This window comes from Canis aureus, chromosome 21 (assembly GCF_053574225.1).
Source record: "Canis aureus isolate CA01 chromosome 21, VMU_Caureus_v.1.0, whole genome shotgun sequence".
Lineage (NCBI taxonomy): Eukaryota > Metazoa > Chordata > Mammalia > Carnivora > Canidae > Canis > Canis aureus.
The window spans coordinates 2,591,095-2,610,591 of NC_135631.1; the positions used below are offsets into that span (position 1 = coordinate 2,591,095).

General features: G+C 37.0%; 1 protein-coding gene across 3 annotated transcripts in view; it reads left to right on the forward strand.

The window, feature by feature from the left end:
• The window catches only part of RTN3 (reticulon 3), a 57,473-nt gene that overhangs the window by 11,891 nt on the left and 26,085 nt on the right, over nt 1-19,497 (forward strand). The window contains exons 2-3 of one of the 3 annotated variants that reach the window (XM_077862116.1): nt 1,984-2,040; nt 11,902-14,259. The exons of 1 other annotated variant lie outside the window; for it this stretch is intronic. In XM_077862116.1, the coding sequence (XP_077718242.1) occupies nt 1,984-2,040; nt 11,902-14,259 (2,415 nt within the window). The remainder of the gene's footprint in view (nt 1-1,983; nt 2,041-11,901; nt 14,260-19,497) is intronic. One more of the 3 variants, XM_077862117.1, reaches the window with a different exon arrangement.

Genomic DNA, 19,497 nt, shown 5'->3' on the forward strand with positions numbered 1-19,497 from the left:
CCACAACTCATGCAGCTTTACTGGTTTGTATTTTTCTTTCAGTTACTTGTAGGCATAGTTGTCATCTCTGTGTTGCATTGGTAATCCAGTGCCTGGACCTAGCTAAAAATTACTATTATTACTAAATGACAATGTTTAATTTAATTAATAGCATTTGAAAATTCAGATCACCATTCTTGAGCTTAGTTACCTGTGGCATGCATATGGAATATGAATACGCTGTGGTTATGTAAGTTAGGAGATATTATGTAATATTGTTGCAAACTGTTACGGGTTATCTGTGTGTTATATCAGAATAGATGCTACCTATAAGAATTTGTATTTGGAAATTTTCCATTAAGAGGGGGTGTTAGGTGTAGGTGGGTAGGCAAGTTCATAGTATCTTTTTTGGCATTGGGCTGAACTTAGCATTTGGTTTTTCAGGTTTATTCAGATGTAAACTCGTCATTTGGCAGAGATTTATTGTCGAAGGTTAATGCATGTGTAGAGATGAACCCATCTGAAACATTAAAGAAACAGAAATGCTTGCTTCAAAAAAGGAAGGGAGATGGGGCATCTGGCTGGCCCAGTTGAGATGTGTAACTCTTGATCTCAGGGTGGAGAGTTTGAGCCCCATGATGAAGGGTAGAGATTACTAAACAAAACAAAAAATTAATCAAAAAGAATGGTTTCTCATTTATTGTGGTAAATATGATGCTTCATCTTAAGATCAGTAAAAAGCAGTGAATTTTAAGACTCTGGTGCTGAGTTATTGAATTACTGCCTGTGATCCACTAAACTTTCTTTTCCTGTTACTGTCCTCCATATTTATTGACTAAATAAGTTCATGCTTATCGATACAAGCTTAGAGCCTGTCTTTTAAAGCAATCTCCCCATTTTAAGTGTATTTCTAATATTTGTGAAAACATTTTTATACTTGCAAGGAAAAAAGGAATTAAGTAAAGGCCAGTATATTTAGGGGCACTTTTTTGGGGAGGGGGGAACTGCTTTTCACATGCTAGTTTTATTGATTTTTTCCTTTTTTAGTGAGAGGGTAATTTATATTCTTGGTTTGTATTTTTTTTCCCAAGGGCCAAAGGTTGTACTGAAAAGCAAATCTTCCCCCACCTCAGACCTCAAGAGTTTCTTTTGCTGGTAATGAGGGAGACACATGTATATACTTCTGCATTTTGCTTTTTTAATTTATCACGTATATCAACATCCATAGCTGTATCTTCTTCATAGCAGCAAGTACTCCATTGTTTGGATGTAACTATTTAGTCTCCTACTGATGGTCACTTAGAGTATTCCTAATTTTATAACAAGCGTTCTTAACGAATATCCTCATATACAGGTGTTTATAATCGATGCTAATATTGTAGGCTAAATTCCTCTAGGCATAACTGGCCAAATTAAAAGAGTAGCTTATTGGTGGGGACAGTACATACATTTACAAGTTTGATAAATGATGCCAAATTTAGAGGAATGTAATTTTAGAAGGTAGAAGATTTCTTATATAGTCCTATTTTCCTAAGTAGATTATTTGTGATTTTTTTTTTAAAGTACTCGGGATCAATTTCGCATATTTGCCAAGTAAATAAATGTTCATACTAGTGACTCTTCAGAATGCAGTTGAAAATTGTTAAAAGCAAATTATCAGTTAGTGTGCTCAGCTACTTATTTTTTCTTTCCCACAGAAAGTTGTAAGGGAGTATCATCTTTTCTGAGGTTTTACTTGTTTAAAAATGCTAGAGGTTCCTCTTTTTCTTTGAAGGTGAGAATATTTGATCAAAGAAATTGAGTTGATTAACTTTTTAGAAATGCATCTTGAAAATAAGGTTTGCCACCAGGTGAGTGAAAACAGTAAATGGAAATAAAGATTTGGGTTTTCCCCTCTTGCTTAAACCCAATGAAATTATGCTGCTTGGCCAAATAAAAAGGAGAGTTAAAATTAAAATTCCTGTGTGAGGTTGTCAAATTCTCACGCTGTATATTTTCTTTCAGATTCCTTTGTTTCTTCCTCTTCCTCTCAGCCTGTATCTCTATTTTCGACCTCGCAAGGCAAGTCTGTCATTTTTTTGTGTGCATTAATAAAAGAAAAATGTTGAGAAAGAGGCTGTAACTGGGGATATGAGGCACAAGTTTTCTGTTGCCCCCAAATCCTTTGAAATAAAAACTATAAGCCAGTCCTTCGTATTTAGCAGTTTGCACTTGATTTTCTGTAAAGGTTAATAAAACAGGATGAGGCTAGATAGGTGGACCCTTTAACACTACATAAGCTTTAGGTGCAGTTTGGAGAATTTCTTAAAAATTATAAACTCACCCACAGCATTTAGAGCAGACAGAATTGTGGCTCATAAAACAGCCCACTGCAGGATGCATTTAATATATAGATTGCAGTTACATAACTGGTTTGGGGAGGTAGTAGGTTTGGAAAAACAGTATAAAAGTGTGCTTCCACTGAAATAATATACCAACTTAGCTAGAATGCTTTAGTGTGTGAACTTATCTGAGATTTGTACCAAGATCTAGGCTAGTTCCAAACTGCCTAGGAACAGTGAATAAATCAGTTAACTTTTTGGCAAGCAAAACTTGTTTTCCTAGAGATTAAGCTGTAGCTTTCTGGGATTGTTTGTTTGTTTAATCTGCCAGCCAGTGAAGAAGGGAATCAAGTGTGATAGCTATTTGTTTGTGGGGGTAGTAGTACCAAGAATCTGCAAGAGAGAGCACTGTGTGCTCTGTTGAGTTGCACTAATAATAAAGTACAGTTTCATTTGTACTCGACCTAAAATGTAGGTCAGTGGAAAACCCTTATTTTAAAAAAAGGTAATTAAAGTCACTAGATAGGTCTGAGAAGCCCTGTACAAACAGATTATTGTCCCAGCTGGAATTCACTAGATGCAGAGTCTTGTTGCTGGTTTGATAGGAAGACTTTGACCTTATAAGAATAAAAACATAGTGGGATAAAGTGAAGGTAGTCTATTTCTTATGAAACATGATAGATAATTTGTTGCTTTTAAATTAGGCATAATATCAGGTCCCCCAGTCCCTTTGTAATGTTGTCATTGTGTGATTTTTGGATAACGTGGGTCAAATCAAGAACTTTTAAATTAAGTGTTTACATTAAAAGATAGGTATTTTGTCAATATTAGCAAATAATTCAGATCTACAAAGTGACTTGACGTCTGAAACCCAACCAGATTAATTTGCGGGATTTTTTTTTCCCATATGAGAAATTTAATAATTTAAGCCAGTAGGTATTACATGTGTTCCACTCTGGTGAAAATAGCATACTGTAGATGGAACAAATCATTACATTTTCTCTATTGTAAATATTTCAGTTTTTTTTTAAGATTTTATTTATTCATGAGAGACACAGAGAGAGGCAGAGACACAGGCAGAGGGAGAAGCAGGCTCCCTTTGGGGAGTCCGATGCAGGACTCGATCCCAGGATCACAACCTGATCCAAAGACAGATGCTCAACCACTGAGCCACCCAGGTGCCCCTATTTCAGATCTTTTAAAATACATTCTTCATGGTTGTAACTTTTAGCCACTATTTTAATACAGAAAGGGGATCATTGATATCCTAAATAGTGTAACATGCAGGCTAGGTACAACATACCTAACGTATGGAACGTTGACAACATAACTATCATAGCTTAAAAACTTATTTTAATTCCTGTTAGGAAAAATTACGCATATATTCAAGTAGAATAGAGGTAAACGAAAAGGATTTTGCTAATTAAAAACTAATGTTTTAAGTAGGCTTCAGTGTCACAGTGAGTATGAGAGTTTGTGAAAGAAAATAGATTTGCCATTTTTCCTCTTTGCTTATAAAAAGATACTTTGACCAGTGCAGATTCAAGAAAATGTAATTGTTAAAAGGGTATTATTATAAAGAGGCAGTTAGGGATGTCTGGGTGGCTCAGCAGTTGAGCACATCTGCCTTCGGCCCAGGTGGTGATCCTGGAGTCCCGGGATTGAGTCCCACATTGGGCTCCCTGCATGGAGCCTGCTTCTGCCTGTGTCTCTGCCTCTCTCTCTCTCTGTGTCTCTCATGAATGAATAAATAAAATCTTAAAAAAAAAGGGTAGTTAAAACTATATCCCTGAAGGTGTTCCAGTCTAGCCTCTGTTATTACTAACATTTTTATCCTGCAAAAAAAACACAATGTAAAAGTAACCTAGTTGGTGCTCTACTTCCTTGGCAGTCCTAGAGATCAGCCTGTTGTTTGAGGAGACACCTTGGCAAGTGATTCAGTGTATTCTAGAAGAGCCAAGAAGGGCCAGCTTTTAGTATGCCTCATAAAAATAAGGAAGAGGATGTTGGTGTCCTTGTTTCACTGGGGAGAATAGCTGGGACCAGTCTGCCCAGTGCAAGGCTTTTTTAATGACTGCTGCCACCAAGAGGAACCTTGAGTCCATCACTGGCATTAACCCAACTAATCTGTCTCTGGCTTCCATAACCCTTAGCCATTAATTTAGCCTTGAGAGTTATGCCTTACTTATATATATCTAAACCATAATAAGTAATATGTAGCGATTATTAAATAGAACATTTTCATATTTAAGAATGACCTCTTCAGTCCTGAAATAGTTCTCATTGGCCTTCAGGGAAATGCATGTACAAAAAGCTGCCATTAATTTGGACTGAATAAAGGAAGGGCAATTAAATTTTTCAGAAGAAAATTATGTAATATTTATTAAATTGTACTACTTTGAAGTAGATAGTTTTTTAAGCTAGTAAAGCAAGCTTTTTTACAGCTATTAAATACATTTGTAATGACAATAGAATAATCAATTTCTTCTTGAATAAGTTGTATTCCTCAGTAGGTCCTTTGTAGTCTTATTGATTCCTTTTTTCTTATTAAGCAGAAGTTAATTTCATCCTAATCCCTGAGTGTTTCAAAATAGGGGAATAAATTTTTTTTTTTTTTTTTTTTTTTTTTTTTTTAGATTTTATTTGTTTATTTATTCATGATAATCACAGAGAGAGAGAGAGAGAGGCAGAGACACAGGCAGAGGGAGAAGCAGGCTCCATGCACCGGGAGCCCGACGTGGGATTCGATCCCGGGTCTCCAGGATCACGCCCTGGGCCAAAGGCAGGCGCCAAACCGCTGCGCCACCCAGGGATCCCTAGGGGAATAAATTTTAATGGTGTTTCCCTGTAATGTAAAAGAAAGATATTAAGAGGTATAGATGTAGGATGTGACTCATTTTTATTGAGCTTTCACCGTGTTCGATACTTTATGTGAATTGTTTAATCTGCACAGCCAGTTTTATGGAGGAAGGGTACTAGCTGAATTACCAGTTCAGGACACTAGGATTTTATTTTATTTTATTTTTTTATTTTTTTTGACACTGGGATTTTTTTTTTTTTTATTTTTTTAAATTTTTTATTTATTTATGATAGTCACACACACACACACAGAGAGAGAGAGAGAGAGAGGCAGAGACATAGAGACATAGGCAGAGGGAGAAGCAGGCTCCACGCACCGGGAGCCCGACGTGGGAGTCGATCCCGGGTCTCCAGGATCGCGCCCTGGGCCAAAGGCAGGTGCTAAACCGCTGCGCCACCCAGGGATCCCGACACTGGGATTTTAAATGGTGCAATAACTTGCTCAAGATCACAGAGTGAGTAAATGACACATGTAGAACTCCAAAGTCCATGCTCATAAACACTGCCTGTGGTAAAGATGATAAAGTATATTAGTCGTATTTTAGGGTTTGCAGATATTTTTAGAGATGTCATTTTGAGGTTAATGTTATAATCATGAGAGTAGAGAAAGAGGCAGAAATTACTATTTTAAGCGTATTGCTGTTAGTGATGTAATTTAGTATCATTGGGGGGCTGTGCTCCCTCCATCAGCACAAAATCAAACTCAAATTTGATTTCTACTTCTGAAACCTTTGATAAGGATGGAGGCTGAAAAATACTCTGATTTTTTTTTTAGAAAACATGGAAGAAAAGTAGGTGAAAATAAGATGGGAAAGAGAGGAACCTGAAGAACTGGAAGCACATTTGCAGTAACCAACATTTGCATTCAATTTGAGTAATGCAGTAGGCATCTGGAATAGGAAGTTAAACACTGAACTTTGGGGCAAGCATTTAAGGGAAAAAATTAGCCAGTTACAGCCTTTTTTTTTAACAAAAGCAAAACATTTTTCTTTGTACAGAAGAGACTTTTTGTTTAGAATCTAGCTTGGCTGCAAAGTGTCCGCTGGCTAACTTCCTATTTTGATGCTGTGGCTGGAAATTGCTGATACTGTTTTGCACGAAAATTTGTCTTTCCTTCCTGTTTTGTGAACATGAGAAAATTCAAGTGTAGGAAAACCTATACCTGAATATTTCGAGCCTCCTTTGTATGAATATGCATAGTATTTCTTCGCTGATGTGTATGGTTTTTCCATGATACAGCTATCCTTTAATTAAAAATACTGAATTTTAATTAAAAGTACTGAATTCTTAGGAGGGGGAAAGTCACCAGAGGGTAACTGTAACAGAATTCTAAGCTATTCACGCTTTTTAGGAAGAACTCTGATAATAGGATATAACATTCGTTATTGTTTACTTGTTTTTGGATTACGTTGTTTTCAGTAATTAAATTACCAACACCTGAATAAAAATGCTATCTTTTTTAAAAAGGCAGTTTGAGGAATAAGAAAGTAAAGAGAAGCTATTTTGAAGAACAGAGTAAAAGCAATATGTGAAGAGTTTTTTTTAATTTGAGTGCATTTACTTTATGTGAACACAATATTCACTTGGAAGTTGATTTTTCATCATATCATTGTTAATTCCCCACCTTGTCCTGTGAGATAAAATACTGTGGACATAGAAGAGGAAAATTCTACCTGAATTCCCACTATCCAGTCAAATGGAGCTTTTGCCTTATTCCAATCAAAATTTCGAGTTACTGTACTTTAATATTGGTCAGCAGAAGTATTTAAAGCAGGCACAAAAGACCACCCATACCCTACTAACCTTTAAGCTGTGCTTCTGGACAGGGACCGTCCAGGGGCAAGAGTAAGAGTGAAAAGCATCAGGCCCATCTGTGGGATTTCTACAGGACTAGAGTTCTAACGTGTAGTAAAGCTCTAGTTTTTAGACCAGGTTCATTACCTAGGAAACTTTAATGCAGATTGCATCCGTGTCAGGAAGGCAGAGGTAATACATGAAGTACTAGTAGTTCTAAAGTGTGAAAGGGAGTGTAAAAGTTGGCATCCAAGACTGCTTTTGTGCCAGGTTGTTTGTTGATTGTTCAGCTACTGGTACGTTGAACTAAAATACACTTTGACCTTGATGGTGGTAAAATGAAACATTTTTTTCAGGAAAAAGTTCTTTTTTCTTTCAACACTGGCTTTGAATTTTTTGGGCTGTCTTAAATGTTTTTACCTACAAAGAACCCAGCATGATTTTTGGAATGCCATAGGCATTTGTTTTGTAGTAACTGATTCAGAAGTTGCATCACCCAAATTTTTGAAATAGATAAAAGCTCTTTAAATTACTTTCTTTTATTTGAGAATGGTAGGAGGGAAAGTGTCTAAAATTCTGAAGGAGAATATGTGTTATATACTCTCCTTATCAAAAAAAAAAAACATATGATACGGAGTCTGAATGTCAGGTTTTTTTCTTTCTTGTTTTTTGAGAATGTGGTGTCTGGGGATATTTATGGAGGATTTACTAAGTGCCAGGTAGTGTTATAAGCACTTTTCACGTATTAACTCATTTAATCCTCAACGGCAATTCTCAAGTTTGATGTACAAGTATGACCATTTTTTAGATGGGATAAACCAGCTTGCCGAGGCCACATGGTTATTAGTAAGTATGATCACACTTAAAGATGATTTTGCATCTTTTAACATAAATTTTTGGTCTGGGAACAGTCTAGAAATTTACACTACGACTACCAACTTAATTTTCTAGTCTAATTTTGGATAGTACATTTAAGTGAAAACTTCTAAGTAGTTTAGGAAGATATGGGTAAGCAAGGAGCTCAGTATTGGATAAATTTGGGAATGTTCTCATGATTATTATGGGGTTATGAAGTTTTTCTCCTCTTACCATATATAATTCCCTTTTTAACAAACCTATTAGGTGTATAACCCTTTTGGTAGTAGAGCCATGCCATATTTTTAAGTAATTAGAATTCTTGAAAATGAATATGCACATTAAATCCTATTACAGTAAATAACTAAATTAGAAAATATTCATAATGAGGGAATTTTTTACTGATTTTGAGTAATGTTGAAAGTCTCCTTGTAGTGTATGTGAAGGTTTGGATCTTTTGAAAGAGGAAAGAGAATGGACATTTTCTGAGGTGTAAGATGATCTAAAGTTACTCTATCAGGCAGTTTTTACTAGTGTATAGTTTTTTTGTTTTTTTGTTTTTAGTGTATAGTATTTTAAAAACTAACAGCCTTCAAACTCCCTGGCGTCTTCTGCTGTTTTGCAAACTTGGACAACACCAGTGACTATTAAGAGCCATACTCACTAGTTGGAATAGTCTTTGCTTATGGGAGCTGTTCTAAAAAAGGCTTAGTAGATTCTGATCTCGTTCTATTTAATGTTTTCATGCCTTTATAAACTCTTTACTTCCAGCCCAGTTTTTTTCATTGTATTGGTACAAGTCAGCTCTGTCCAACTTTGTTAGGGTTTCATCTAGCCAAAGAAACTTCTTTTCATTTGCTGAAATTCTAAACATGATAATTAAAATTGAAGCACAGATGAAGATGCTGACTTATTTTGCTACATGTGGGAAAGCTGGATTGACAGTGGTGAGAGCTAGCACCTCCTATATCCCACAGTCTCAGGAATTAATGCAATATAGAGATCTGTTGGCCCCTAGGCTAGCCCCCCAGAAAGCACTATATATTGTCTATTGGATTAAGGTAAAACTGTATGGGAAGCTAATTAAAGTTATTTTTCTGTGCATAGTGGTGACATCACATTAAAGAATCTTAATTAGGGATCCCCGGGTGGCACAGCAGGTTAGCGCCTGTCTTTGGCCCAGGGTGCGATCCTGGAGACCCGGGATCGAATCCCACATCGGGCTCTCGTTGCATGGAGCAAGAATCTTAATTAAAGAATGTTAGAGGTTTATTTATTTATTTAAAGATTTTATTTATTTATTCATGAGAGACACACAGAGAGAGAGAGAGGCAGAGATATAGGCAGAGGGAGAAGCAGCCTCCCTGCAGCGAGCCCGACGCGGGACTCAATCCTGGGAATCCAGGATCAGGCCCTGGGCCGAAAGCAGGCACCACACTGCTGAGCCATCCCCACAGATCCCTAGAGGTTTTATTTAATTGCAGGACTTGCTGGTATTAATCTTCTAGCTTTACTTCAGATTACTTATATACCTAACTTGAAACTTTTGGAGTATTAAGAGTTCAAGGAAATAGGAGAGAAACAAAGCTTGGAAAACTGACAAGTTCGTGCCCTGATAAAGCATGTTAGAATAGTTCCACCATGTTTCTCCCCCCAGTAATGTGCACATTATTTTATTAGCATTCAGGGTAGGTTGCTTTCTTTTTCATTTCTTAAAGCCCACCACCACCACATCATCATCATTTTACTTAATCATTTTGCTTATTGTCTGTCTCCTGCTCTGTGCTGTAAGCACCACAAATTCAGGGATTTTTTTGTTCACTGCTTTTAATCTAGTTTCTAAGACAGTGTCTGGCACATGATAGGCATTCGATATTTGTGGCATTATTACTTTTTTTTGTGGCATTATTACTAATTCATTTTGTCCCCTTTTGTCTATAGGATGATTGATCTGAGTCATCTGATATCTCAATCTCTATAAAATACATAAGCTGAGCATTCCCTGTAAGGTGGAGTCTGTTTTGATCATGTCAGAGTTCCATTCGTGTTTGAAAGGAGGGGTTCCCATACAGTTTTACCTTAATCCAGATTTAATCCATTAAATATTTCCTGGTAGAAACAGTAACCAGTAAGTTCAGTAATAGTACATAGCGCGATTTAAATGTATCCTGTAAATGAACTACTGAAAATGTAGTTCTTTTTTTTTTTTTTTTCTAAGATTTTATTTATTCAATGAGAGACACAGAGGAAGAGGCAGAGACACACAGGCAGAGGGAGAAGCAGGCTCAATGCAGGAAGCCTGATGTGGGATTCCATTCCGGGACTCTGGGATCATGCCCTGAGCCAAAGTCAGATGCTTAACCGCTGAGCCACCCAGGTGTCCCAGTTTTGAACCTTTTAATCTATAATGCTGAGCTTCATTTACATTGTCTCCTTAATCTGGTGTTGAGTGCTATATAGTGATACTGTATTATACTATATAATGATAAATGCAAGTCATTTTTACTACATTAGAAGTAAATGTGAATTACAGCTTCAAATATTTTCTGTCCCCCTAGTACAGTACAGTTTGTACCACCAGACTGTTACTGTTTTTCCTCAATTTAAAAGACTTTTTCCCCAATGCCCAGATTACAGTTAAACTATCCTAAAGGTCAGATCCTATTACATGAAATTTCAGTGATATGTTGAAATAGAGGAACTTTATCTGGCATTTGGAAACATTTTGTAATAGTGGAATTTTATTTGTTGCAGTAGGATATTTAATTTTTATTTCTTTTAAGCTTTCTAAAATGATTTTGAATAAAGTCACAATTTTGCTTCTATTCAACTTTTTTTTTTTTTTTAAGATTTTATTTATTTATTAATGAGAGAGGCAGAGACACAGGCAGAGGGAGAAGCAGGCTTCATGCAGGAAGCCTGATGCTGGACTCAATCCCAGGACTCCAGGATCATGCCTTGGGCCGAAGACAGGCACTAAACTGCTGAGCCACCTAGGGATCCCCCATATTATTCAACTTCTCACATGAAAAAGAATATAAGCTGAATAGAAGTAATCCCAAAGGTTTTTCTCTTTCACAAATTCACAGTTACTCATTCACGCTCAAGACAGTGCTGTCCTGAGCCTGCTTAGGTCTCATCTACCAAACTGAATCTTTGATTCATACATTTGGAACTATTTATTTAAGACCTACCTTGTTCTAACTCCAGAGATAACAGCACTTATCCTTTGGAAGGTTGTTTTGATCTTTTCTTCAGTAAAAACTTGCTAGATTGGAAAGATGGGAAACAATGTGATAAATCGCTGGCTGCTGTGGTATTAATGATTAATAACATTTAATTAATGTATTACTTTTAGAATAATATTTTCTGTTTTAAAAAGATTTCTGGAGTTAACTCTTCTTAACCAAAGAACAAACAAAACCCCACCAGTTTACACAGTTCAGTGTTGATTAAACTGGCAAGTTGGTGCAAGAGATTCTGGAGCAGGCCAACTATTTCATACTCCAGTTTAAAATGAGGCCATCTGTACCTGAGACCAATCTTCCCTGTGGATAGAATAAAATAATTCTAGTCTGATTTTTAGGCTCGGGGGGATCCACTATATCTCCTGAGAATCAGAACTGTAATCACTTTTTTTCCCTTTTCAAATTGTCAAACTATAATAGTGGATTTGTAGAAGCTTTGTGTACCAAATTATACAGCCTATAGCTGAGAATATATCAATACTTCATAATACTGAGTGGTTTTGTATGGATTACATTGGATAGCTCTACCAAAAATACAGAGGGAAAGAAACTTCCCTAGATTTTATGTTTTACCTTTACAATGGAAAAAGTAGACTGAAAAATATTTGTCCTGAAAAATTTTTGTCATCTGCAATTTGTAGCATGATACAGCTTTTCTGTTCACTCTTGGCACTTTTATGCATGTTTTATAGGATAACTGTTGATCGTTGTTTTGTTGTGTGTGTGTACATCCTGTGTGTATATATATGTAACTTGGAAAATGAAAAGCATGCTGCTTGGCCTGACTAGCTAATGTGTGATTGTACCTGGTAAACAAACTTTTTTCTTTCAAATTCTGACTATAGAGGGATTGAGCTCTCTTTGCTCTGATGAGCCACCTTCAGAAACTATGACTTCCTCCCTTTTTTCGTCTTCTGAAATGCTTAACACTGACCTTACAGTACTGCATGGAGAAAAAAGCAAAGTGTTAGGCAGCCAGCCTATTTTAGCCAATGAAGGAAAAGAATATTTGGCTCTCCTAGATGTGAAAAAGATGGAAAAGCCTCAAGGAACCAGTAAAGACATAGCATATTCCCAAGTTTCTATTGCAGAAGTTCAGTGTAACCACCCTTCTGTTCCAGCCAGTATCCCAGATCATCCTGCTTTTTTCTCAAAGGAAGTTGGTCTAATGAAACAGCAAATAAATAAAGATCAAGAGTCCAGGAACCCAAATGAGGTACCAAGTACAGATGATAAAACTGGCTTGGATGCTGATGACAAGTTTACTTTGCTAACAGCCCAGAAACCACTAACCCAGCAGCCCAAGGCAGAAGGCATTTGTACATATTCCTTATCCCCATCTGAAGGTTCAGGAGGTGGTATTGTTGAAAAGGATTCCCCTGAGTCACCATTTGAAGTAATTATTGACAAAGAAGCATTTGACAAAGAATTTAAAGATGCATATAAGGAGAGCACAAATGATTTTGGTAGTTGGGCAATGCATATTGATAGAGAATCACCTGCAGACCTTTTAGAGTCTAATGACAAAGTATTTCCACTGAGAAGTAAAGAGGCAGGGCGTTACCCAGCCTGTGTGTTATTCACTAGACAGTTTTCACACACAACTGCAGCATTGGAAGAAGTGTCTAGGTGTGTGAATGATATGCATAACTTTACTAATGAAATATTGACTTGGGATTTGGTTCCCCAAGTGAAAGAAGAGAGCAATAAGTCTAACTGCATCACAAAAACTGCAGGACTTGATATGAGTGAGTATAATTCAGAAATCCCAGTTGTAAATCTTAAAACGAACACTTACCAGAAAATTCCTGTATGTTCTATTAATGGGAGCACTCCGGTCATTAAATCAGCAGGTGGTTGGGCACAGGCGTCTCTCCCACAAGAAAATGCTATCATTGAAATACCTGTGCCAGACTATCTCGATTCCACAAAGGAAATCAGTATCAAAGGTGTGGGAGGCAATGTGCAGAAACAAGACAACACACTTGCAGAGTTACCTGGATCTCCATGTGAGAAAGGTGTCTCTTTGGGTTCTGGAGTGGCCGCTGTGAAAGTGGTCTTACCTGATGGCAGCCTGAAAGGTGAGATGAACTGGCAGAGCTCTATATTAGGAGAAGCCACAGAGGCTGATAGTTCTGGTGAGTCTGATGACACAGTAATAGAGGACATCACAGCCAATATTTCATTTGAAAGGAACAAAATTCAAGCTGAAAAATCTGTTTCCATTCCAAGTGCTATTGTAAAAAGAGATGAAAGAGAAATTGAAGAGATTTTCATTTGCAATAGGGAAAATAAAACATCTGAAGACTCTGAAGGGCCAGTCAAAAAAAGCTCTGAGGCAGCACAAGTTCAGCCTGATATTCTTGAAAGGAGTCCAACTGGTGAGGCCACATGTTCACAAGTACCTGACATGAATGTCATGTCAGAAGATGTGGAACAGTCAGGTAGTATGAGTGAAGTTGCTTCTGAAAAGCCTGTTGCAGCTGAAAACCCCAAACTTCCTTCAGCTCTGTCTTCAGGTGTTCTTAAGGAGACAGAATTCTCACCAAATGCGACAACCTCTGCCTGTTTGGAGTCATTACATGAAAAAAGTGTTAAAGATGCAGATGATTCTTCCCCAGAGGACCTGATAGCAGCCTTTACAGAAACCAGAGAGAAAGGAATTGTAGAAAAAGGTACAGGAAATGCCTTTCAGGCAACATCAGAGACTACAGACTTTAAAACAACTCTTGCTGTGGAAGTCTTGCATGAAAATGAGTCAGGTGGTTCTGAAATTAAAGACATAAATAGCAAACACACTGAACAAAGCAAAGAAACCAATGGAATTGCGGTTCTGGATGTTTTCCCTGCCCAGGGTACTCCAACAGCATCTCTTGACTTAGAACAGGAACAGCTCACAATCAAAGCTCTTAAGGAACTGAGTGAAAGAAAGGTTGAGAAGTCAGCTTCTGTACAGGATAATGTAGAATCTCCTCCTGAAGAAATACTCAAGCAGGCTTTCACATGTGATCCAGAATCATCTTGGCTTCAGAGATCATATGATGTCCTAGAACACACAGAAGTTAATATTGGATCTGATCTTGAGATTCCCAAGAAGCCCGCAATTAGAGAAACTACTACTAGGGTAGATATTATTTCGCAGCTTAGTAAGACTGAAGTGATAAACAAGCAAGTTCTAGCAAGACTTCTCACAGACTTCTCAGGTAATCATTTACATTAGCAATACTGCATGTGATTAATTCTGCTTGATTGATTACTTATTAGAGTCATTTTTCTAAGTCTTTGACTTTATATCACCAAAATTATGGCTAGAACAAAAACACTGCATAATGGGGAAAGGTAGAATATTTTTTCATGGTTGTCTGATTTGGTTTTCTTATACAAATATTTCCCAAAATGGTAAATCAATATTCTCCTTAAAATATTTTTTTGCTCCAGCTTTTTTCTCCTTTCTTTACAGGTTGGCCTTAGAGCAATTGCTATGTTGCTACATTAAGAATATCATTAGGCATTTATTTATTTACAAAGCTTATTTTTGGGGCACCTGCATGGCTCAGTTGGTTAAGCAGCTGCCTTTGGCTCAGGTCATGATCCCAGGTTTCTGGATTGAGCCCCACAGGGTTCTGGATTGAGCAGGGAGCCTGCTTCTCCCTTTTTCTCACAAATAAATAAATAAAATCTTAAAAAAAATAACAAAGCTTATTTTTAAATCTCCATAATAGGAGCATTGCTGGCGGTTAGGTTTTTTGCTGTGGGCCTTGTGAAATCTATTTAGCAATCAAAGATAAAGGAATTCCTGCTGGGAATGACAGCATATGAAACTTTTAATTAATGTGATCTTATACTAGAGAGATTTTATGCTCTGAAAGTAGGTAACCAGTATTGTAGTACTGTTTTGTGAGTATTGCTTCAGAGAACTCATTCATTCTTCTACTTTGGACCTTATTTAATACTCTTTGGACCAAAATTTATTATGTGATACTAATTGTCTTCTATTTATGTAAATGATTACTGTTCTTGCAATCAGCCTTCAATTAAATTACTTCAAATGCTGTCTGTTCTGAGATCTTGGAAGGTATAAGAAGAAAGGGTATTTAAAGCCTTCCAAAAGGAAACCCCGTTTACTATATGGTCACTCTTAGTTACTATGCAGAGATCTGTGGTTTTCCAAACTTATGTGACAGTAGATTCCTTTTTCAGATGTCATATACCAGAGTTACGGTATTTAAAATAAAAATAAGACTTTCTTGGGATCCCTGGGTGGCGCAGTGGTTTAGCGCCTGCCTTTGGCCCAGGGCACGATCCTGGAGACCCAGGATCGAATCCCACGTCGGGCTCCCGGTGCATGGAGCCTGCTTCTCCCTCTGCCTGTGTCTCTGCCTCTCTCTCTCTCTCTCTCTCTCTGTGTGACTATCATAAATAAATTAAAAAAAAAAAAAAAGACTTTCTTGTTGGGATAAACTTACAAATGTGATTATATCACTTCCTTTTTCTTCCTTTTTTTTTTTTTTTTGGTAAGCATTTTATTATGTACAGAATGATGGGGAGGTCCAGCCCTTAGCAGCCACTTTCCTGTCCTGGTGGCAGCCAGAACACTGGTCAGCTCCTCTTGCTGGGGTGCCTCTCAAAAGGAGTGAAACCACACACCTCTCAGATCTTGTCCTGCACTAGTTTGATGTGCTTGGTTAGGTGCCCATGCCAGCAGCAGTGCCTTGGCTTGCTCATGTTCTTGGTCTCCTTGTGACCCTTGTTGAGGTCCACCACCATGGGTTCTGCAGAACCAAGGCTGCTTGCTCTCCAGCTGTGGCAGAAAGGCACCATTTACTTTTTATTTCCTTACTGAAGACCACAGACAGACTACTTGGCCTTTCTAAATTTTAATCTTTAAAATAGAGATAATTGTGCTTACCTTATAATAATATTGTGGGGATTAAATGTAGACATGCAGGTAATGCAGTGCTTAGCATATAATATTCATTTAGCACAAAGTACAGGACCTGGCATGTAGTAGATACTGGATAATTATTTGTAATTGTTAAGTGAATGAATTGTTCAGTATCAGTGAAAACATCGAGACTGTTTTATGAACTTTTTGAAGTGGCAGTTAAGGATAGCTGTTATACTCAATAATGTTGCTGAACTTGGATTAAGGAGTGCTAAATTTTCGTTATTGCTTTTACAGCATCTAGAAGGCTTTGGATAATTAAGTTATGTCACCTTTTCGGTCCTCAGTTTCCTTATCTGTAAAGTGAGGATGTTGAAGGAGATGATCTTCAATATCATTTTAATAATATGATTCTCTGATATATTCTAGGTTTCTTTATGAGTTGTCATAATTCTTACAGGTTGTTCTTTTGAGTGGTAAGCATATGGGAATGAAACTACAAGAATTTCAGTGTCTAATTTTGGCAAATTCCTGCTTTAGTGTGACCTTAGATAACTCACCTAACTGGTTTGGCATGTTCCTTTGTTAATATGGTAATAATTATTTTGCCCTGCTTCATAGTGTTGTAGTAAACAAAGTACTGTGTAAATACTAATCCTTAGTAATTCCTCACTGAGTTATTTAATTTATTGTGAGAGGTGAAAAGGACTATGGAAATTTAGGATACTTGTCACTGGCCACATTCTATGATTAGTAGACATTTTTAGATGCTATAAAGACCAATATAGGAGCACCTGAGTGGCTTAGTGGTTAAGCCTTTGCCTTTGGCTCAAGTCATGGTCCCAGAGTCCTGGGATTGAGTCCACATTGGGCTTCCCATGGGGGAGCCTGCTTCTCCTTCTGCCTGTGTGTCTCTGCCTCTGTGTGTCTTTCATGAATAATTAAAAAAAAAAAAAAAAAAAACACAGTATAATTAGACCAAGAAGCTAAAAGGTCTTTGCAGGCTTCAAAATAGAAAACTTTTTAAAATTGTCTTACTTTATGAATAAATCTTCTAAAATATGACTACTTCAGCAAAATACATCAGTCTCTAGTTCTAAGTAGTATATCGGAATAGTCTTCCCTTTAAAGTAAAATCAGTTCTGTAATTATGTTCTGCCTGAAATTGTTGGGGAAAATAGGCAAAAGAAACCATGGAAAATATTAATGGTATTTTACATTTCTTTTGCTATTTTATGGTACATTGTGTACAAGTTACTAATGAAGTGTGTCATTTCCTTTACGAGGATATTATAGTTCAGTAAAAATGGGTATGACCTATAGTATAACTAATCATTTAGGGAAAATTTAGATCCCTGCTCATATACCTAATTGGGTGAGGACAGGTTTTTGGATTTTCGTATCTAGATTGTTAAGAAGGCAAGGAAATAGGCATATATATATGTATTTAGAGAGAGTTCTAGAAGAGAGAGAGCATCTTAAGCCAGCTCCATGCCCAGCATAGAGCCTGTTGCAGGGCTCAGTTTCATGACCCCGAGATGACAACAGAGCCAAAATCAAGAGTCAAATACTTAACTGAGCCACCCAGGCACCCCTACAAAGGTGTTTTTTGTAACAGTGTTTAAAATATTGGCATATGTCTCAGTGTCTTATGACCTTTCTGTGCAGTTGAATATTCAGCCATTGGAGTTGTTACAGGTTTGTGGGGTTTTTTAAGAAACGGAAAAATACAGAAAAGTACAAAAAGACATACTCATATTTTTACATGTAGAATTAACTTCTGCGAATTAGCATTAATGGCCATATTTGCTTCTAAAGAACCCTTTGATTACCACCTGACCCACTTACTCCCTTCTTCTCTTACCCAGAGGTAAACACCATTGTGGACCTTATAAATCTTTCCAGCTTGGTTTTTTTGTTGTTGTTGTTATTGTTGTTGCTTTGTTTTGTTTTGTTTTCCAGCTTGTTTTAAATGTATGCATATGGAGTATTGTTTTGTGTTTTCAAACCTTTATGAATATTACCATCTTTGTTACATAAATTGTTTCATTTGACATTAGGCTTTTTTAACTCTTTCCATATTGAATACATAAAATTTGAAATGAATAATGTATTCATTTTAACAGCTATACTACAATCCATTTTATCTTTGTTATTTCCCTTTTGATTAGGATGTGGGTTATTTTCCATTTTTACTCTTACAGTGTTGAAGTTAACATCTTTGTACTTGTCTGGTTTTACACATATACAGATATTTCTCTAGGGTCAGAGTGCCACTGCTTATCAGTTTAACTTTTTGGTTTGTGCATTATTTTTCTAGTTATTGTCAATTTGCCATCAAAGTTGGAGTCCTGTTGTTAGGTGAAAATGTTTACAATTTTTTTTAATTTACATAATCTCTACACCCAATGTGGGGCTTGAATTTAAGATCCCAGGATCAAGAGTTCACACACTGTACTGACTCAGCCAGCTAGGCACCCCCAAGTGTTCATAATTTATTAATAAATAATGTATTCTTGAACACCTGGCAGAGTTTTTGTTATATAGTGCATGATTACAGTAGAAAAACACAAGTTAGAAAAGAAAGTATTCAGAGTAATTATGAAAAGTAAATCTAAGGGGGCCTGGGTGGCTCAGTCAGTTGAGTGTCTGACTCTGGATTTTGGCTCAGATCATGATCCTCAGAGTCATGAAATTGAACCCCACATTGAGCTCCATGCTAAGCACAGAGTCCACTTAAGATCCTCTCTCTTTCTGCCCCTTCCCCTACTCATACACACAGGTTCCCTCTCTTTAAAAAAAGAAAAGGGAATCCATATTGGGGCGCCTCACTGGCTTAGAACATGTGACTTTTGATCGTCAGGTCATGAGTTTGAGCCCCATGTTGATGTAGAATTACTTAAAACTTAAAAACATTTTATTTTAGATATATCTATATACCCACATACCGTGAAGCTGAAGTAAATCTTTAAAAAATAACATCACACTGGTTTTTCTTGCAGTATGATCAAATAGGCTTTATTGGAACTGACCTTTCTGCATATAACTATATATTCTGGACAAAATTGGAAAAAACAAAAAGACCTGAAGGCACTGGAAAATGAACAAAAGCAGGCAGATATTCTGAAAATGAGCTGATGCTTTTAAGAAGAGACAGCATGGAATATGTTTTCCATTTTAACTGCTTGTAGCCAGGTGACAGGCTGAAGTTGGCACCTGACAAGTTGGCTAAAAATTGTAAGGAAATACAAGAGGACAGAATTTGGGTCAGCCACAGCCATTCAACTACTGGAAAGGGTTGGAGGAATCCTGGAAAAAAGAGATCCAGAGAGTGAGAGCCTAAAATTCTGTGTACGTACTCTCTATATACGTCTCTTTTTAATCTTTGAACTACACACGTGCATGGAAGACTATGCGCAGCTCAGCTAAAGAGAAAAGAAGTGAACTAAGATTTGAGATGTTGCCCAAGAGGCAAGAGATTGCATTTGGGTCCAGCCAAATTTAACTGCATAATGAAACAAATGATAGTACCTCCAAAGGAATATAACAGAGTCCA